Source organism: Armigeres subalbatus, unplaced genomic scaffold (assembly GCF_024139115.2).
Source record: "Armigeres subalbatus isolate Guangzhou_Male unplaced genomic scaffold, GZ_Asu_2 Contig38, whole genome shotgun sequence".
Taxonomy (NCBI): domain Eukaryota; kingdom Metazoa; phylum Arthropoda; class Insecta; order Diptera; family Culicidae; genus Armigeres; species Armigeres subalbatus.
Genome location: NW_026943130.1, coordinates 119450 through 141314, shown reverse-complemented (window position 1 = coordinate 141314; position 21865 = coordinate 119450). Strand labels below are relative to the sequence as shown.

Here is a 21865-nt window from a genome sequence, read left to right as displayed (position 1 = left end):
ATCGGTACTTCGTTCAGTTGTATTGCTTTTTGACTATTTTTCAAGTTATTTCATCCTCACACAAAAAATTTTTCTTGTTCAGAAAAACTTACATACTACAAAGAGCTATTTATGAGTATTTTCATAAAAAGATCCAGAAATCTCCTTAACTTTCAAAAGATCAAGTAACATTTTTCTGAATTAATTTGAATAGCGCAATCAACAGGACAACATGAAAGCTATTGATTGCAGTATTCAAATTTATAATATATAGATCACTGAATTAAGCGAAAAATCTGAGGCTGAGATATTGCAGTTTTAGTAAATAGTCAAAAGTGTACAAATTCATTTTTTTCTTTACATGTTGTAATTTCATCAAGTTGCACCAATATTTTAATTTAAATTAAAAATAATTCAAAAGCAAATAAATGGGAATATTTTCTAGGTAACATAGCTTTTATTTCCGATGGAGTTGGTTTAACAATAGGTAATACCTGAATTACAGGATTTGGTCGAATTATGGATGGAGCCAGTTATAAAATGATATCACAACAGTTAATATGTAGCAATATACAAGTAATCAGGATAACTATGATCTCTTTATTAGTTTGATTCAATCATAGGATGCTTTTCATGGTATACAAAAAACAAGGCAGGCTCAGCACGTATGTAAACATTCAGTTTGAATGTAAACATGTGTCGTCACTACTATCTTCGCACAAGCTGAACTGAGACGATGTTCTACGGTCTCAGCATGCTTACTTTATGTACTAACATGTGCGTTAAAATATGCGTCTCACTTGAAGTGTCATTTTCAGTTTTTACTTTACGTTTATTCCGTTTTAACTTTTCCAATATCTCAAGTGAACTCATGGAAAAGCTGTCGAACTGATACGACGAAAAAAATGTTTGACTGTCATATGACATATCAAAAGCATCACGTATACAGACAACAAGGTAGGCTCGTAAGAAAAGTGACACGATTAGAGTGACGCATATTTTAACGCCATGTTAGAGTACAAAAGTAAGCATGCCGTGACCGTAGAGCATCGTCTCAGTTCAGCTTAGAAAATAGTAGTAACGTGAGTTATAGTAGAGAGATATAGTGAGAGATAGTAGTGAATGTGGAGTTAAATAGTGACAAGGGATATTTCAAATAATTTTGATGACAGACAGATGAATAGATTCAAATGTTTCATATTTGTGATGTTTATTTATTAGTATTTTCAGAGCGTGATATCATTTTTCTCAGTAAAAATTATATAAATAATTATTTTCTTAGCTTGTCACTAAATTAAACAAAATGTTCATCGGGAGTTGATAAACGGATGATAAGCCGTGCAGATAAAATGTAATTCGACTATCATGATAACACTACCTTTGTCAGTAGTTAGAAAATTATGTTTTTCGACACGTGAAATGTCAACAGAAAATACAAAGACATGTCACAAGCTCGTAATCTGAACTAAATGCTCACAAAATCCATATATGTAAATAGTAAAAATGCATGAACTCCTGTACGATATAATATAAAAATGTCTTTTCAAATTGATACTTCCAAAAGTATAACCAGGGACAGAAAAAGTCAAAGTCAAAACTACTCAAATAGTTGACATCAACACACAGTCTAGTTGCCAGCATTTCCAAATTTGAATGTGCGAATGAATAGGACGAGTATGTACACGAACAGCAGGAAGCGTCGAATCTCAGTGTCGCGTTGTTTGTGCGTGTCAAAATCAATCTTCAGTTTAGTACATTGATATTCAATTTGAAATTTCAAAATATGAATATCATTTCATACTCAGTGCATGGATTTAACATTTGAAGTCAGATTCTTAAAGATATGAATCTGTTTAGTATATAAAGTCAAATAATCATCATTTATCGGTGCAAATCAACCGCAATTCCAAATATTCAGTTCAACCCCGGTAGATATTCATTTTGTTCGATTATCAATCGGCTGTTAAGGATCGGCGGATAATTTGGTATGGAAGTTTGACAGCATGCTGCGAGATATTCGTGCTGGCATTGTCGAGCGTCTGATCAAACGTCTATCACATGATAGTGAAGCTTTCCGTCCTTGAGTATAACCTTGTTTTTTCTGAGTCGATTCTTTGACTTTTTATTGTCAAATTTCCCAAAAATTGTATTATTTGATGCCTCTAAATATTTTTAAAAATTAAAACAACAAAAATTAAAATATGGCAGCCAAACGAGCTGCAGAATTGGGACAATGTAAGATCAAAACCGGTAAAAAGTGTGAGAACGAGAGCGAGTATAAAACGAGATGTGGATGCAGAATATTAAGTATTAACTTCACAGCAACCTCTTAGCTTTCCAAATGTTCCACCTTGTATCGATATGAGGCACCGCGCAGCATCTAATTTGTTATACATATTAGTAAAAAATGTCTACCACAATTTTGCTACAACATTTGATTTTCCGTTGGTATTCGATTAACATTAATCGATTATGTGCTCAAAAACATAAGACATCCCTATTTTTTGTTGTATGACATTTTGAAGTGTGAGTGTTACCGATCCTCATATTTTGGTGAGTTTCGTTTCAGCGTGTATCGATCCTTTTGGGCACGGATGGCGCCACTGCGGTGTCAAAATTTCGTGAGTGAATCATATTGTTAATATAGTATATTTGGGATAAGACATAGAGCAGCCTCAGTAACACCACACAGCTTGCGTGAAACACTTTGGCGCACTTTCCTTCACACCGTACGGTCATCATGCTTGTTGATGAGAAGATTGCATTTCCACAATTGCTCGACATTATACCGGATTACCAAAGCGGCTGAATATCGTGATCGATTTTTTCACTCAGTGTGTAAAAATCGAGCACGTTCGGTCAACAACACACGTCAAAACAGGAGTCACTACAATACACAATCTGTTCTCTGTCAATCTGTGTGAGGACCAGAGCTGTAGATCGCTCCTTCCTGACGTAAACTCACCATTTCGCCCCTATTAAGATATGTGCAATACTTTAAATGCAGTCTTTTACCTGTTTGATTTCAATGATCGCTCACTGGAACGTACACGGTCAAGCAGTTTGACCAACATTGACTCCTCTCTTTATTCAAACATCCATCAAGTTTTACCAACAGCGGCACGAACAATCATTTTATTCGACCAACCAACACGAACGACCGAAGCTCAACTGAGACCAACCTAAAAAAATATATGGGGTTTGTGCAACTTCACTACAAATGCTGAAACATGTTCGGCGAACTGACTCCACCCCGACAACTCAAACCAAAATCAAACCGTTTTAATTTTTCCAACCGAGCCGCCAACTGTCAAATGGTCGTTCGAACTTCACACGTTCAAACATAGCAGCAACCGAAGCGTTTTCTGGGGGCGGAGTCAATTGTCAAACTGCTTGACTGGTGTGTACGTTGCATTGAACAATGACTCTGTTCAAGATGATGATGTTTGTTCTTTTTTTGGTACGTTTTCCTACAATTCCTTGTCAAAATTTTGATATTCATTAAGACCACAAATGAGTCAGATGAAAAATGAATCAAATAAACAACAATAAACAAATTATTTATCTTAAAATATTATTTGCTAAATTTTGTCAGAAATTCTATAATTTAAAACGTGATACCAAGTGCTAAAGATTTCAAAATCAACGAAATACCGTCAGGAAGCCTGCAGTATAATGTTTTCACCAGAAACTTGTGGAATACGATGCAAGTTTGCATTGTTGCAGCAGTTTCTTAACATTCAGAATGTGTCGTGTCAAGAGACCATAAAATTTCTCAAGCATCAACCAACAGCAATCGACTAAACCAAGAAGGATAAAGACAGTGATTTATAATCCCCGTTTTCTCTTCCCACGAAAGCCTACGTTGGTATCGTTATGAATCAATCTAACAGCGGATCGATTCTGATTTTCTTGCTGGTTAGTTATGTTTGTTGCCAGTAGCACTAACGAAAACATTTCTCCCGTTTTTTATTTCTCCGTAGAATCTCGCTCCGTTGTGGCCGCACCACTACAGCAGACTGCGCTGATGTCCCGAACGCGACCTGTTCGATCTACGGTTTCTGCCAGTGTCCAGCCGGCATGTTTCTCCACCGACGTCCGCCGCTGCCTCTCCGAGAGCTTGTATGGGGTGAGCTGCGAGGAAGCGGTCAGTGCTCTCATATGCTTACCGGTGCCAAGTGCGAGAACCAAGTATGCACCTGTGATACGGTTTACCTACGTGCAGGGACGATGCCGTCAGCTAGCGAATCTCGACCAACCGTGCAATGAGGTGAGAAAAATTGGATGTTAGAATCATGAGGATTGATTTACAAGGAATAAAAAATCTTTACGAATCAATATCTGGGTTATTGACTACCATGGATTTGAAAAATCAAAACATACTTGTTCACACTAAGATTTGTATTAATGTAATATTCTATTTGGTGAACATTACAAAACGTTAATATTATTTAATATCTTTTCTCGCAGGATGTTGACTGTTTCTTCAGCTATATCATTGAAGCCGTGGTTTGCGACGATGGTAAGTGCCAATGCCGGGTTTTATCTTCGAAGCACAAATGTCTGCCGGCGTGAAGTAACTCGTGAGTTATTTAGAAAGAAAAGGTCAATATCCATAGAGTTTCCACTTTATCTACAGTTGGCCAAAACTGCCTCGTAACACGGACTGTGTCGGCGACAATCTCGAGTGTAATAATGACGTCTGTGTCGAGAAAGCAGCACAAACAAAAACATTTAGGGATATCGGAGTGCAGGCTAAGCCCACTTGCGACGAAAAGAAAGCGCAAGTGGAATCGAGGGCGACCCGCGATCAGCAGCAGCAGACCAGTGTTAAGAGCAGTAGCAGCAGCTGTGGAACTACTGCCGGTGTTGAGGAATCGAACGACGTGCAGGAGATAGTGCCGGAGAACCAACCAAAAAGTACCTCCAGCGGAGCGACAGCTAAGAGAGTAAGACTTCAAACAAGCGCCGATGACACACTGAAAGATGATAGTTCTCACGAGTGTATGTAGCCGTCAATATTGGAGTTTAGGATTTGGGCAAAAATACATGTTTTCGATTGATTTCAGACGGTGATACCTGCACTGTGGAAGAACAAGAATGCAATGGGCTGCCCTACTCTGTGTGTCGGATGGGACAGTGTCTTTGCCGAGATGGTTTCTACGAAGTCGGAAAAGTATGCAAAGCTGAATTAGGTGAATTCGTGGATAAAGAAGAAGACTGTGGCGGTGGAAATTTCGTAAATGGTAGATGTGTTTGTGACAACCATTGGTTTTACAATTACCACATGCGATCATGTTTAAAAGGTAGGACCAGTTCAGTTGCTATTTTAAAATACATTGATTAAAAAATCATTGATTTCTCAGGTGTACTTGGAATTAATACCTCTTGTACGGCAAATAGCCAGTGTTCTCCATATGGTGCTGCATACTGCCCTGATACCAGCCCGAGGCGATGCAGCTGTTTTCCGTATGCCGAGTACGATAGCAACCAGCAGATGTGCGTGGCTAAGATCGGTTACGAGCAATACTGCGAAGATGACGAAGGCTGTACGATGAGAAACACACGCTGCAGTGAGGTGAACACGTGCGTTTGCCGGCCGAACTTTTTCTACGTGAACGAGCTTTGCCAGGCGGCTCAAGGGGGAACGTGCGAAACCGTGGAGGACTGTGGATTCGAAGAGGCAAGTTGCGAAAAGGAAGACGACGAGAAACCGAAAACATGCGACTGCATCAAGGGTTACACATATCAAGACAATACGTGCCTAAAGGAAGCAGAAGCCTATGGGGACGAGTGCACTGTAAATGATCAGTGCCAACCATTGTTGGGAGACCAGGCCAAGTGTATAGACGAGAAATGCCAGTGTGACGGAAGTGACACGCACTACAAAGGTGGAAAGTGCCATTCGAAAGTTGGTGAGTATTGATTAAGGCATACTCTTCTATCTTAAATTAAACGGGCACCAATTTTTTTATATTTACTTTAAGGGATTTATTATTTTTAAATGAATTTCAATTGGAATTATTGTAATATTATTCGGGGATCTTCCGAGTTCCGGGATTTTCCAGGATATGGATCATTTTTAATCCGAATCCCGGGACGAGAAAAGATGTCGGAAAACACTCTATACGACACCTTCCAGCAACTCCTGCGACAAACCTTCTCCTCACAGATTTTGATAATTATCAAATGCAGCGCTCTAACCAGTGCCTCACCACCGTGTTTAAGTAGTTCTCTTGGTAATTGACCAACCCAAGGAGCTTTGTTGTTTTTCAGCCGACCAATCTCTTCCTGAGCTGTAAAAAAGTATACCCTGCGTGCCTGCTCTCAGATTCGTCACCATACCGCTATCGTTGTCTGCCATATCGTCATTAAGTGCTCTTCGTAGTGCTGTCGCCAGCTTTGAATCACCTCACACTCGTTTGTACAAAAAGTCCCGTTTATGCCCTTACACATGTTGTGGTTGTGGCACGTTGCCGTTATGTGAATGGTTACGCGCAACATCGATCTCCCTGTCGGTACTTTTTCTTCCGGAAAATCGAATTTTATCTGTTCCAGGCCCGTTTATGTCGTGTCTCGTTCCACCTTGTGCGGTTCTGCAGCAATCCTGTCCATGCTGCATTTTTCTCCTCCACTAACTGCTCACATTCTGTATCATGCCTTATTCTAAGGAAACGCCTCTATTTGGTGAAAGGGTCACATCTACCATTGCCCTAATCCGAGTAAGCGCATATATTTAAGAAAAGATCAAACCACCATTGATTTATTTTGGGCAAGTGTCTACTTTTACTCATTTTCGATTGTCGTAATTTGGCAAACGCTTTCTTCTAAAGAAGAGACCACATCCTTCTTCTTCTCCATATTGGCATTACACCCCCCTCTGGGATATTGCCGCCTCGCAGTGGTCATTTAGCATTTCCACAGTTATTAACTGCGAGGTTTTAAAGCTAAGGTACCATTTTTGCATTCGTATATGATGAGGCTAACACGATGATACTTTTATTCCCAGGGAAATCGAGAGAATTTCCTGTCCGCAAGTTGCCTAGACCGGCATCGGAAATCGTACCCGGCAATCGAAAATGGAATCACAATAACCGTGGTCTGATGCCGAACAAACACTGACTTTTGAAGAAGAGATCCAACCCACCATTGTTTCATTCGTGGCAAACGCATCTACGCAAACGCTTACTTTTAAAGAAGAGATCACATCCATAATTACCGTAATTCGGGAAAACGCCAACTTTAAAAAAAAGGGTCAGATTCACCATTGCTTTATTCCGGAAAATCGCCTATTTTTAAAGAAGAGATCAAATGCACCATTGCCTTAATCCGGCCAAACACAAGCTTTTACAAACGTATATTTTTAAAGGAGGGATGGCATCCATCATTTGCTTATCCTGGGCTTACTTATACTTCTGGTTGTACTTGCTTGTTGTAGGTACTTGTTGTACTTCTTGCTTGTACATAATATGCATGGCGATCAGTAACTCAAAGGCTATTGAATCCTTCCCTCCACAACCAACGTAATGGATGAAAGGCTGTGGGAGAAAAGATTAAAAGGACAGAACGATGAATGAATAAATTTTTGAAAATCTTCTATGCTATCTACCTGATTGAAACAAAATGTTGAATGAGAGTTGAAGAGGCCCGGAAGCCTCCTTTCAAGAGGCCCGGAAGCCTCCTTTCAAGAGGCCCGGAAGCCTCCTTTCAAGAGGCCCGGAAGCCTCCTTTCAAGAGGCCCGGAAGCCTCTTTTCAAGAGGCCCGGAAGTCTCCTTTCAAGAATCCTCTTTTCAAGATGCCCGGTAGCCTCCTTACAAGAGGCTTCCTTTCAAGAGGCCCGGAAGCCCTCTTTCAAGAGGCCAGGAAGCCTCCTTTCAAGAGGTCCAGAAGCCTCCTTTCAAGAGGCCCGGAAGCCTCCTTTCAAGAGGCCCGGAAGCCTCCTTTCAAGAGGCCCGTAAGCCTCCTTTCAAGAGGCTCGGAAGCCTTCTTTCAAGAGGCCCGGAAGCCTCCTATCAAGAGGCCCGGAAGCCTCCTTTCAAAAGGCCGGAAGCCTCCTTTAAGAGGCCCAAGCCTCCTTTCAAGAGGCCGGAAGCCTCCTTTCAAGAGGCCCAAGCCTCCTTTCAAGAGGCCAGGAAGCCTCCTTTCAAGAGGCCCGGAAGCCTCCTTTCAAGAGGCCCGGAAGCCTCCTTTCAAGAGGCCCGGAAGCCTCCTTTCAAGAGGCCTGGAAGCCTCCTTTCAAGAGGCCCAGGCCTCCTTTCAAGAGGCCCAGCCTCCTTTCAAGAGGCCAGAAGCCTCCTTTCAAGAGGCCCGGAAGCCTCCTTTCAAGAGGCCCAGGCCTCCTTTCAAGAGGCCCAGGCCTCCTTTCAAGAGGCCCAGAGCCTCCTTTCAAGAGGCCCGGAAGCCTCCTTTCAAGAGGCCCGAAGCCTCCTTTCAAGAGGCCCGGAAGCCTCCTTTCAAGAGGCCCGGAAGCCTCCTTTCAAGAGGCCCGAAGCCTCCTTTCAAGAGGCCCGAAGCCTCCTTTCAAGAGGCCCAGAGCCTCCTATCAAGAGGCCCAGAGCCTCCTTTCAAGAGGCAGGCCTCCTTTCAAGAGGCCCAGGCCTCCTTTCAAGAGGCCAGAAGCCTCCTTTCAAGAGGCCCGGAAGCCTCCTTTCAAGAGGCCCAGGCCTCCTTTCAAGAGGCCCGGAAGCCTCCTTTCAAGAGGCCCGAAGCCTCCTTTCAAGAGGCCCGGAAGCCTCCTTTCAAGAGGCCCGGAAGCCTCCTTTCAAGAGGCCCGAAGGCCTCCTTTCAAGAGGCCCGGAAGTCTCTGTTCAAGAGGCCAGGAAGCCTCATTTCAAGAGGCCCGGAAGCCTCCATTTAAGTGGCTCGGAATTCATCTTTCTAGAGGCATGAGAGCCAACGGTTAAGAGGTTCAAAGGCATCCTTTCAAAATGCTTAGAAGCCTCGATTTAGGTGGCTCGAAAGCCGCTTTCCAAGAATCTCAAAAGTTTCTCTCCAAGAGTTCGATATAATGAAAATTTCATCCAACATCCGGCTCCGGCTGGAATTCATCTCATGGCTCCGATATTCATCCCATCAAAAACAAAGAAATGGAAAACAATTTGATTTGTTTCTTATTTTAGTATTTTTTTTCAGCAGTGAGCACGCATGTTGACAAAAAGAATTTCTTTGTTTCGCGCTTAGATGAATATATGTTCAGTGAGATGGAGTTCGAGACAGTTCCTATATCCTATATCCTATATCCTGTTAATTTTCAGTTCCATTTTTCATATATCTTATTAAGGGCAGTATCTCTCAGGTACCTCTCAAGAAAAAAGTTGAGCACCGCTGCTCTATGCCAAATGACACTCACTTTTCGCGCTGTTCACAATCATGCCAAAAGGCCGTTATACTAAAAGACCCTATGTCAAATGCTAGGGGAGATCAAGTTTGGCCATTTCACATCTTGAAATGTGTAGAGATTGTGCAAGTAAAGAGAAGTGTATTGATTTACACTCGAGAGCATTTACACTTGCGTGTGAACAAATCCGAGCGGCTTTAGAAACATGATCGATAGGGTGACAATATTGTGTGTTTTGCTGTTGTGTATAAAAAAGGTCTATGTTTAGGGGCTCACAACAACTTATTAACATGTAAAATTTAGAGCACAGGCTAAATATATGCATTGGATTTGTATTGAGTTTGGAATGGATTTAGACTGGATTTTTTTTATTAAGACAGAAACACCGCTTTCGACCGTACAGACTGAACACCTAGCACAGCGGTTCTCAACCTTTTTCTTGAGAGGTACCCCTTCGAACTTTTGCATTAATTGAAGTACCCCCTCTTGAAAGTAGGCTTGCACGTATCTTGTTGAGAGGCTTTGCATATTGAAAGGACACTTCAAAGCCTCTTGAAAGTACGCTTCCGAGCCTCTTGAAAGTAGAATTCCGATCCTCTTGAAAAGAGCTAACCGAGCCTTTTGAAAGGAACATTTCGAGACGCTTGAAAAGAGACCTTTCAAAAGGAGGCTTTCGAGCCTCTTAAAAGTAGGCTTCCGGGCCTCTTGAAATTAGGCTTCCGGGCCCCTTAAAAGGAGGCTTACGAGTCACTTAGAACCAGGCTTTCGAGCCTTTTGTAAAGAGCTTTCTGAGTCATTAGAAAAGATCCTTCCGAATCTCTTGAAAGGAGCCTTTTGAGCTTTTTGGAAGAAGGCTTCCGAGCCTCTTGAAAAGAGGCTTTCAGGCTTCTTAACACGAGGCTTTCGGGTTTCTTGAAACCAGGCTTCCGAGCGTCTTGATAAAAGGCTTCTGAACCTCTTGTAGAGAAGCTTCCTAGACTCTTGAAAGGAGCTTTCCGAGCCTTTGGAAAGGAGCTTTCCGAGCCTTTGGAAAGGAGGATTCCAGGCCTATTGAAATGAGGCTTCCAGGCCTCTTGAAAGGAGGCTTCCAGGCCTCTTGAAAGGAGGCTTCCAGGCCTCTTGAAAGGAGGCTTCCAGGCCTCTTGAAAGGAGGCTTCCAGGCCCTTCGAAAGGAGGCTTTCAGGCCTCTTGAAAGGAGGCTTCCAGGCCGCTTGAAAGGAGGCTTCCAGGCCTCTTGAAAGGAGGCTTCCAGGCCCCTTTGAAAGGAGGCTTCCAGGCCTCTTGAAAGGAGGCTTCCAGGCCTCTTGAAAGGAGGCTTCCAGGCCTCTTGAAAGGAGGCTTCCAGGCCTCTTGAAAGGAGGCTTCCAGGCCTCTTGAAAGGAGGCTTCCAGGCCTCTTGAAAGGAGGCTTCCAGGCCTCTTGAAAGGAGGCTTCCAGGCCTCTTGAAAGGAGGCTTCCAGGCCTCTTGAAAGGAGGCTTCCAGGCCTCTTGAAAGGAGGCTTCCAGGCCTCTTGAAAGGAAGCTTCCAGGCCTCTTGAAAGGAGGCTTCCAGGCCTCTTGAGAGGAGGTTTCCAAGCTTCCGAACCTTTTGAAAAAAGGCTTCTGAAAAACTTGAAAGGAGTCCTCCGTCCGAGCCTTTTGTAAGGAAGCCTTCGAGCTGCTTGGAAGAAATCTGTTCTGGTTGTGGAGGGCAGGATTCTATTGGATTTACTAATCGCCATTCATATTATGTACAAAACAAAGTTTTGAAATAAAAAAATACACAATTATCAAAACTTTATCAATAAATTTTGATTGGAATTGTAATTCGTCCGCCATTACGAATTTATGTTCGAGGTACCCCCTAGGGCCAGCGAAGGTACCCCCAGGGGTACATGTACCCCAGGTTGAGAACCGCTGACCTAGCATAAGACAATGGACAGTACATATAACACTCAGTGGACAAGTGGAGGGTTTTGCGTATTATGAAAAGTTTTCTTCTAACCGGGACGGGAAAAGAACCCACATTACATAGCACATGCGACTAGACGATTGACGTCGCTGACCGCACTTCCATGAAGCCCACGATTTAGATTGGATTTAGATTGAATTTGGGATGGAATTGGATTTGGATTAGATTCAGATTTGAATTGGGTTTGGGTTGGTTTTGGTTTGGAATGGAATTAGATATGAATTAGATTTGGATTGGATTTGGAATGGAATTGGATTGGACTTGGATTGGATTTGAACTGGGTTTGGAATAGATTGGGATTAGATTTGATTTGGATTAGTTTGAAATGGATTTGGATAGCATATGGATTTGGATAGCATATGGATTTGGATTAGACTAAGATTGAATATGGTTTGAATTTGGAATGGATTAGGATTAAATTTGAATTGAATTTTGGGTAGGATTTGAATTGGATTGGATTTGGATTCGTTTTGGATTAGACTTAAATTGAATTTGGATTGGGTTTGGACCGGACTTGGTTGGATTTGTATTGGACTAAGATTGAATTGAGAATGGGTTTAGATTGGATTTAGGTTGAATTTGGATTAAATTGTAGTTGGACTACATTTTGGTTGGATTTGAGTTAGATGTAGATTGTATTGGACTTCATGGTATTTGCCAAACTCCCGACATTGTTTTCTTCTGTTTCTGAGTGTCTGCCTCTATTCGGCATTCAGATATTCACCTTTGGATAACAAAAGAAGGCCTTTGACTTCATAGAGTTTTTGGTTCTCTAGTCATCCATTCATTACTTAGATCCATTTAAAAATGCTGACATAGATTTGTTGGACAAAATAGAGTTAAAAGCATGAATAAAAACTAGACCCACCATTGATCTGTCTACGACCCCCCTGGGGTTGCAATCCGCAGTTTAGCAACACATGCACTAAAAACGCAATTGATGGGGTTATAAGCAGAGGATTGTAGGTGACATTTTAATCAAATTTAAGCCGACTTCAGTGAAAATGGGTATCGATATTTGTGGCAATATGTTAATGTAGTTTGCACTAATTATACTTTTTAAACTCATTTTTCTTAAAACTAAGTTTTGTCACTTACACCGCTTTGCGTTGGACGCCCTCAATTAGAAATCACATAACACGTTAATAAGTTCGGGTTCGGGTACATATTCAAAGATGTTTATGAAATATTGAACAAAACCACTATCCTAGGATTTTTTTTCTTCTTTGTTAAAGAGGCTTTCAACTCTTGGCTGGTTCACCTCTGGATACTATCCTAGGAAAGAAAATCATTAGATTTTTGGAAATACACTAAGAACACATTTATCTTAGCCAATTGCTTCTGATCTTATATTTTATTTTCAGCTTTGGACGAGCGATGCCAACTGACCAGCGAATGCTTCGTTGAGGACGGTGCGGACAATGTGGAATGCCGCAATTCGGCGTGCCAGTGCAAGTTCGAATACTCAGCGGACGTCGAGCGACAACGATGCGTTAAAACCACTAGCAAGAGTATTGAACTTTACTGAAAGCGAAACCTAAGCGAAATGGCTAAATGTTTGCTTCTGACGTTTTAGGCTCTTCCGATCGACCAAGTGCACTGAAGGTAATCACATTAATGTTGACGAGCGCAGCGATTCTGATTACGGGGTCGGCTTTACGAGATGCTTACTACCGGTAGACTACGTCCATCGGACATTGTGTACATCAATACAACCGAAGCTAATCAAAATATTGATGGCGCGGACAGTGATAAGACAGAGCTGCTCAGTATTATGCTGTGCAAAGACATCGAGTAATTTTGCATACGGGGTAAAATCATCGGACGGTATCGACTTATGGAGAGCAATTCACAAATTACTCTACATAGTAGAGTGATCATATTCCGTGAGTTATAAGAAACCGCGCCTTAACATTTTGTTCTCCTTTACAAGATGCAAGGAAAAACGTAACTTATTTCTACTGGGTATCGCAAACATCGCCACAAATAAAAAGAATGGTCAGAAATCATTTCATAGAAATTCTTAGAAAATATAGAAAAGCAGTAATAAGAATAAAACATTTTTTCGCGGAGAAGTTTTGGTCGACTAACACAATTTTATTTGTCGTCGCAATCTTCAAATAGACTTCAATAGACTTTTTTCAAATAGACTTATCTGATTTTGTAAAAAAAATCGAACTTCATTAAATCAGAGAGGTCAGTTTGGTTTTTCTATTGAGGTGTTGGCATCATTAATTGTGAATTTATAATATTGTGGCCATTTTGTAAACAATAATAAACAAAACAAATAGATAGAGTTCACTAGAGATTATAGCATACTAACTTCTAATCGTCATATCTTATTTGATCCAGATTATTGAAATATACATTATGATTGTTTAAACTCCTCCCATAACTGCATTGTAGATTACCTAAACAGTTCATGTATAGATGACGAAAATTTAGAATGAAGAAATACCGTTCGAACGACATATCAATATTCAAAGTGGTAGTGAACCAATATTAGAACTACGTTAGAAGCTTTCTTATTGTTAATCTTTTTTCGTCCCCCTCCTAGTTAGCTGTAGATGGTTAATACACAATGAACTAATGTAAGTAAAGATTCATCGAAAAGTTCTAATCAAAGATTTAATCTGTATAATGATATTATTAATAAGTGAGAGCAAAAGCGATATTGTAGAAACATTTATAAATAAGAAGCAATAATGAGTTGTTAATACAAACGAATAAATTTATACGGCTGTTACTTACGAGAAGTTATTTCACTTGAATAAAGTCCCATTATTAACACATCGTTGATTCCTTTTGCCTTATCGCCTTGCCTGTTGATTGGGAATAGCGAAGCTTTCGTCGGGGAAGACACACGGATGTGAAAGTGCTCTTCACTAGTCCAGTCGTAATTTGAGTAAGAAACGGTCCGGAACATTTTGCTGAAACTAAACATTGAAAAATGGATCAACGTTTTATTAGAAGTGCATTATTTACTGTCGTGTTCGTGATGCTGTTTGGTACTGGCTCGCCTCTTCTGGTTACCATCAGCGGTAAAGGAAAGTCGAATGCGAAACTACCGTTCCAAACAGGTTGGTTTTGAATACTTGAGGAAAACATTGAATAGTGTGAATTTATTGTTTATATAGGATTTTAGTGAGTAAATCGGAGCACAGAAGAGCAGTGCTTATTTCTGATTGTTTTTGTGTGATAGAAAATCTTATGCTGATGAAGTCTGTGTGATCATGATCACTCTGAGAAATATACATAGATAGTGTGCATCACATAACACACTCGGAGATGCTCAGTTCTGAGCTTTTGAATATTGTTTATGATGTTATTTTCCAATCAGATATTTTTGGCGTCTGCAGCGCACTTTGTCGTTGAGTTGCGATGAGAAAAAAGCAAAATAACAGTTGATACGCTGTTTCGCACATGAACTAATTTTAAAACTATGACGGTGATTTAGCAGCAGTATTTCCTGAGTGCTATAAAAAAAGTGGGAACGACCTTGATAAAATCCAGTTGGAATGTCTATTATCATGTACGGAAGTTCAAAAGCCAAACATTTTCTGATATACTGCACAGTCATTAAAGAAACTTTGTAAAATACTAAAGTAGAATTTTTAATAATGTATCCTGTGGAAAAGTAGATCCCATTTTTTAAATATTTGTATTTCCGTTTTACCTTTCTCGTATTCTCGTATGCTAAGTATACGTAAAGGCTATTTGATCGGCCCAAAAATAAACTTTTTATAGAAGGCCCGGAGACCCATAGTGTTATATACCGATCGACGAATTAAGGTGTGTGTGTTTTTTTTCTTCTTCCTAAGCAATGGAGGGAGAATCTGCTCAACAGACTTTCGGAAGCCAAACTGGTTACTCGATAGACCATCCGCACCCTCCGTGCGTATCAACAACCAGTTCAGGATGATCTTCTCGAGCACCTTCTCCAAGCTCTGCCTTTTCATGCTTCAGGGAAGACTCCCTCGTTCAGGCATCTCTGCACGACAGAGCTGAACATCTCGGGAGCCTCAGCAATGGCCGCTTTGATGGCCAGGTTCGGAATACCATCCGGTCCTGGCGCCTTTCCTACACAAAAGGACTGTGCAATTTACGCAAGTTCCACACGGTTACTCTTTGCTCGTCGGCCATCCTGGCCCCTGGCAGCTCCACAAAGTGAGGCCAGGGAGTTGGGTCATGGCGTGGGAAGAGCCCCGCGATGATCCTCTCTGGCATCTCTGGAGACCGCTCTATGTGGGCCATCGCCCCACGTGTCTTGGCCATTACGACTCTATAGGCGTCACCGCATGGATTCGCGTTGGCACTTTGACACACGCCTTCGAAGCAGGCTTTTTTGCTTGATCTAATCTTAGTCTTCAGAGCGGCTCTAGCAGCCACCCGTCGTTCAACACGCTTCTTTTCTGTGCGTGCTCGTTGCATTCGCCTCCGTGCCCGTAGGCAGGTGCGGCGTAGGTTCGCAATTGCTTGAGTCCACCAGTAAGCCGGTGGCCTCCCATTCCTAGGGTGGACTTTCCTAGGTATGGTGGCATCGCATGCATGCGAGAGTAGCAGCTGCTCGCCACTCAGACGAACGAACTGCTCGATCGACCATCGAGGAGGCTCATAGCAGCTGCAGAAGAAGACCCCGTTGACTTTGGCAATGACGAAGCCCTCGGTGTCGAAGATACCAACTCTTGGACTGGGTATTTCCCCGATGTCCATATCGCCGCCATTTTAGACCCATCGGTGACCCTATTACTGTTCCTGGCGGGTACCCCGTAAAGATCCGCTATGATGGCGATATCCGTCTCCCATTCAGCAACTGTCCCTCACATTGACCGTCTCGCCTAGGACTTCTTCCGTCAACTTCTTGTAGGCGGCGCCCTTTTGCGAGACGCCCCGCTTCAGCTCGAGGATCATCTCGCCCGTCCGGGTACGTCTTATTCGACGTACGTCGGCACCGAGTTCACCGAGTTGACGTCACTCCTTATCGCCTTCAAGGCGTCCGAGTACTTAGCCTCGTCCGTCTTGATGACTAGGGCATCGCCCCTGAAGCGATTGGCGCCTATCCTAGACTTCTTGCTACCCTCATTCGCCTGGGACTTCTTTTCGGCCCTTGAGGTCTTCGGTTTCCTCTTGTTCTTGACCAGGGTCCAGGAGGCGTCATCCCCCTCTATTTTTCTGGTCTGGAGCGGCTGAGAGCTCTCAGTCTGCCGTAACCCCTTACCACCGTCTTTCCTGGATGGACGGACCTTTCCAGGTTCTCGCTCTCCCAGTCTTGGAGGTACCTGGCCGGGGTTCAGCTTCCCAGCCCCACTACCCTTGTTCGGGGTAGTAACCCTTCCGTGTTTTGGAGCGGCCCCCAGGAAACTCATCCCCTGGAGACTGTCTCCCCCGTTTTTGTGTCTGTTTCGTTGGAGCAGTCACCCCCAACGTGCCCGCAAATACTTGACCCACAATCTGGGTAGACTTTGGCATCACCGTCTTCGCGGGCACGCCCTCGGTCAATTCGACCTTGCCCGAGCCCGCGCTGGCGCTGCGCACCGAGCTGCCGACTATTTCCTCTGGTCTCCTAGGCGGAGACCTGAACAACCCACCTCTTGCGAAGGGGTTGTCGCCTACACTACTACCACTAGTTGAAAAGTTGACTTGGTTTTCCATTTTGATCCCACGGGTTGCTCGGGAAAAGAGGTCCACCACGCCAGAGTCCAGCATGACACGGTAAGGGACAATTACTGTGGAGGGTACCCAGGTACACCACAGCCTCCGTTAAAGGCCTAGCTCATTATTTCACTCCCATGGCCATGCATCCCCTCGGCACGGGTCGCTTAAGGCCTTGGGATTCGGGGTTCTGACTCTAGCTGATGGCAGAAGGACAACAGTGCCCAGGCTGCACTACCAGCTATGTACAAAACCCTTAGGTGGCGGTCGATTGTCGTCGGAAGACCCGTGGAAGCGTGAGATTGGAACTTGTGAGGACCAGAGCTGTGTAGGTTGCTACTACATTTTATAACGCACGAGAAAGGCACCGTCGCCGCTAGGTGGATTAATTAGGGTTTTTTTTATTATTAATTATAATTATTTAATAATTAATCTTTTTGCCTTTTTAAAACATGAGAAGAAACCAATAATCTATGATAAATTCCTTTAAAAAAAAGCTCCAATGGCAATTGAGCGAGAGCAGCAAAACAAAATTTCCATTAAAAATTAGAAATTTCCCATAAACAATTAGGAAATCGCCAATAAAGATATCATGATATGAGCAATAAATAAATATAAAATTTCCACAAATGAAACAAATTTTCCATATACAATTAAGAAAAGTCCACAAAACAAAAATAAATAAGCACTTTCAAAAGCAAAAATAGCAAATAGCAGAAGAATTTACCATACACTAATCAAAATGCTTCACGAAAAAATACAAAATTTCCATAAATAAATCAATATTAGTAATAAAAAATAACAAAATTTTCCACAAAAAAAATTTTTTTTTTAAATTAAAAAAAAAATCCGCAAAATAATCTATAAAGAGCAATACAAAAATAAGAAAATTTCCATTAAAAAATACAACAAAAGCAATAAAGCTGATGAAATTTTACATGAACTTTAAACGCTTTTAAAGAAGGTGTCATCTATGGAAAAAAAGCACAGCTTCATTGCTTTTTCATATTTCTTTATGCAAATTTTCTTATTTTTTTATTGCTTTTTATTGAATTTTTTTTTAATTTTTATGGAAAAAAAAATATTTATATTGTGGAAAATTTTGTAATTTTTTATTGCTAATATTGAATAATTTATGGACATTTTGCATTTTTTTCGTGGAACACTTTGATTTTTTATGGAAAATTTTTCTTTTATAATTGCAATTTGGAAGTGGAATCCTTAAGTGAAGGTTATTCACGAAGCAAGTTAAAGTAGCCAATGCGAATCGATCTTATAAAGCATGGTGAGTGGTAACTGCAACCTTTGTTGGTGATATTCCGATGCTAGCAGTAGTAGTCCACGAAAAAAAACATCAAAGCGCTGGTCGAAGGTAATGGCCACCGGCCTACAACGGTGTGAAAAGCTAATGGAACTCAATTTCTTGGTTGCTAGAGGTGGGGAAGAGCCGTTTGGCCGAATGCCATTTGGCCGAATGCCGATAGGCCGAAAGTTGTTTGGCCGAATATACCATTTGGCCGAACAGACCATTAGGTCAAAAGTCATTAGTCGAAAGTGTTTCACTTCTCACTCATCTTCTCTCACTTCTCACTGTAAAAGATGGGAAGCGCGAAGCGGGTATTGAGCCGTCTCACTACCCGCTTCTCATTACTCACTTTTCACAGTGAGAAGTGAGAAATGAGGAATGAGAAATGATACGTCTAACTTCTCACTCCTCATGTCTCGCTACTGACTGTACAAAATGAAAAGCGCGAAGTGAGTAGAGAAGAGTAAAATGAAATGAGAAGAGAAAACTTAAGAGTGAGTCACTTCGCATTTCTCACTGCTCACTGTAGAAAGTGGGAAGCGCAAAGTGAGGAGTGTGACGTCTCACTATTCACTTCACGCTTCATACATTTTACAGTGAGAAGAGAAAAATTAAGAGTGAGAGGTGAGACGTCTTAATACTCACTTCTCATTTCTGAGTAGTGAGTAGTGAGACGTCTAAGACGTAAGAAATGAGGAATGAGAATTGAGACATTTCTTTTCCCACTCCAAATTTCTCATTTTTCAAATGATCTATTCGGTCAAATGTCCTATTCGGCCAAATGTCTTATTCGGCCAAACGACCCTTTCGACCAAACGACCCTTTCAGCAAAATGACCCTTTCGGCCAAAAGACCCATATTTCCCAAACGACCCTAGCCAAATTACCCTTTCGACAAAATGACCCTTTCGGCCAAATGACCCGTTCGGCCAAATTACTTTCGGCCAGATTGGTTTCAGCCTAATGGTTTGTTCGGCCTAGTGGCATTCGGCCAAATGGCTTTCGGCCGAATGGGTTTCGGCCAAACGACCCGCTAGAGGTGAGTGCAGTTCTAAATCTTTTGGGATGCGAATTTTGACATATTTCGTCAAAAACAGAAAAATAACGAGAAATATGTTCACGTTATAAAAAGCGCGGCAATCAAGCTAGGCTCGTATATTCTAGTGGCTGCGAGTCGATGAAATGGCCACAAATAATAATAAGTCACCTTTATTGACAATTGGTGAAGTACGTAATTCATTCGAATGTTAATGTGTTAATGTGAGGTACACAAGCTTCGTGAGACTCGCGCGCGCTTAATTTTATGTGCGCGTAGCAGTCGTTGCTCAATCTCATCCTTTTTTGTACGCGTGCATGATGTCTGATTCAAATGCGTTAAGATTATGAAACGCAATTGAGCATGAGCATTATGACCGTACAATTCGTAATGGATGATAGACAGAGAACCAAATTAATGGGTTATTTTATTTATGGTTATTTTAATTACCGGCCGCACAAAGCAGAATTTTTTTTGGATGATCGCGCGATCGTTCTGCATCTTCTGCATACTTCCGAAAACCGCAAGGCGCCTGGTTTATAATCGCGTTTTCTGGTAAACAAGAGAGGAAACCTAATGTTTAAAACTGGATGGGAAGAATACGAGCGAAGCTTGAGATCAAATCAATAACTTATTTTGATGTTCTGCAATCTCTCATTTTGATGATTTAGAATGATATCCTTTTGGTCTTGTAACGGTAAAATAACAAAAGTATACGGAAAATTTTACTGTGACATCAAATTGAAACCTATTTCTGCTGTCGATGATAGCAATTTATAAATTGATTTTGATGTTGATTTTCGATAACAAAATAAATAATCAGTTTAACATTAGTTCCTATACCTAATTTAAAATCAACAGCAAACTGAATTAATCAGAGACAAAAATTTGAAATCAGATTACGATTTCAATTTGATTCGACATCAGAATATTTCTTTGCCCTCATTCTGATTCCATTGCACTGGCAAATGGTGGGTACCGCTACCTGAAGGAAAGTAATACACCCCATTTTGTGGTCCAGCCTCTCCGAAACTCCTATTCTAACTTAGGGAAGATCGGTATACCAGGTGGAAGTATGATCTGTATGCAGGCAAGAAGTTGATCCTCTTCGCAGAAGGGCGAGATGATTCTCGTCCTGAAGCGGGATCTGCGCAGAAGAGTTCCGCGTATAAAAATTAGCAGAAAAGGTGCTGGGTGATGCTGCTCAGGTGAGAGTCCTATGCCCAGTGGAGGTAATCAATGCCAGAAGCCTAATAAATTACCGAAGCCGGTGAGCTGGAAGTTACTGAGAGATCAGTGTGGCGTTGAAATCAAGGATACCGCTATTCGGTTGCGCGGAAAGGTTATGCTGGAACGCAGGTTGCCTTATTCCAGAATCTCTGGCAAACCCCAAAGAAGGTATAAGACCAAGCTGAAGGTTGGTTGGTTGGTCGTAAGCTTGGTGTAAAATCAACAACCTCAGGCCTGCTTCAAGTCAAGAGATCGAGATCTGATATTAAGAGTAAAGATGAGAAACAAGAATCTTGAGTTTTGTCCTGCACGAATTATTTTAAGCAAAGTTATGCCAATATCAATATCGATAAAATTTTGCCTATATAACCTATTTTGATATATATTATTTCTGATATGCTCGTTACAATCCGTTACAAAGTGTCTGCTACAATGTGGTACATTGCTTGTACATGCGGCTTTGCAGTACAGCTCTTTTGCTCTTTCTGCTATTATTTGTGTTCCATATCAATACGAAACAGTTATTCGTGCAGTGGCAGAAAACCTTCTGTACATATTTTCAGAACTGCTATTAACATACAAATCAACTTGCTTTGACAATTTACAGTACTACCTTGTGCCACGGATGCCGATTGTAACTCGCTGCAGAACACAACCTGCATCGATATAGAATCAAGTTCAACCAAAACATGCCGCTGTGAGGATATGGAATTCCCTAACTTGGGGCACTGTTGGTTATTAAATAAAGGTAATTATAGTTCAGTGGTCTATATTTGCCTGTAATAGCATAGCTGTCCATTATGAATAGGAAACCCAGCAAACATAGATAAATATGCTGTTACAAGCAGTATGGATTTTATGCAACATCAATAACTAATAGTTGAACTGGTTGAATTTAGATCTCAACAGCCTATGTTCCGGTGCACAGGATTGCTATACCCATGGCAACGATCGAGATAGCGTTGACTGCATAGAATCAAGATGAAAATGTCAACTGGGCTACTTTGTCGATGGAGGAGAGTTCGTCTTGTCAAGAGATCGAATATCCTGTGGTAAGTTTATATTTCCATCTAACCTGTAAGTAATTGTGGTTAACACATATTTTCTTTTAGGTGAATCTGGCTCACTAGAAATAGCGAATTTGTGCCTTCTTTATTCACGTGTTGTCTGGCCGCGTTTTCTTTGTATAAATTGGTGCTTGATTAAATTCTCCAAGAAATTAACTCAGGAAACCTTTTGTTCTTTGAGTTTCGTACATCTAAGATTTTTTTAGAATGCAGCTAATTTAATGATTATTTAAACTAATTGTTGAACGCATTTGACAATAAAATTAACAACACAGTGTGAAAATGTCTTGTTTCAATTAAATATAAT

The 21865-nt window shown here is 41.5% G+C and overlaps 2 protein-coding genes across 2 annotated transcripts in view; both read left to right on the top strand.

Annotated features, from left to right (window-relative positions):
* Positions 1–14014, top strand: part of LOC134204071 (uncharacterized) — a 22738-nt gene extending 8724 nt beyond the window's left edge. Inside the window, exons 2-8 of the mRNA XM_062678902.1 lie at positions 3963–4249; positions 4450–4550; positions 4619–4983; positions 5049–5285; positions 5346–5894; positions 12633–12779; positions 12845–14014. Of these exons, the coding sequence (XP_062534886.1) occupies positions 3963–4249; positions 4450–4550; positions 4619–4983; positions 5049–5285; positions 5346–5894; positions 12633–12779; positions 12845–12948 (1790 nt within the window). The 3' untranslated portion in view covers positions 12949–14014. The remainder of the gene's footprint in view (positions 1–3962; positions 4250–4449; positions 4551–4618; positions 4984–5048; positions 5286–5345; positions 5895–12632; positions 12780–12844) is intronic.
* A 130-nt stretch (positions 14015–14144) lies between these two features.
* Positions 14145–21528, top strand: LOC134204073 (uncharacterized). The gene is made up of 3 exons (XM_062678903.1): positions 14145–14348; positions 21099–21239; positions 21391–21528. Exons 1-3 carry the CDS (start codon positions 14219–14221, stop codon positions 21474–21476), a joined length of 357 nt encoding a protein of 118 aa, XP_062534887.1. The 5' UTR covers positions 14145–14218; the 3' UTR covers positions 21477–21528.
* Positions 21529–21865: the final 337 nt, after the last annotated feature.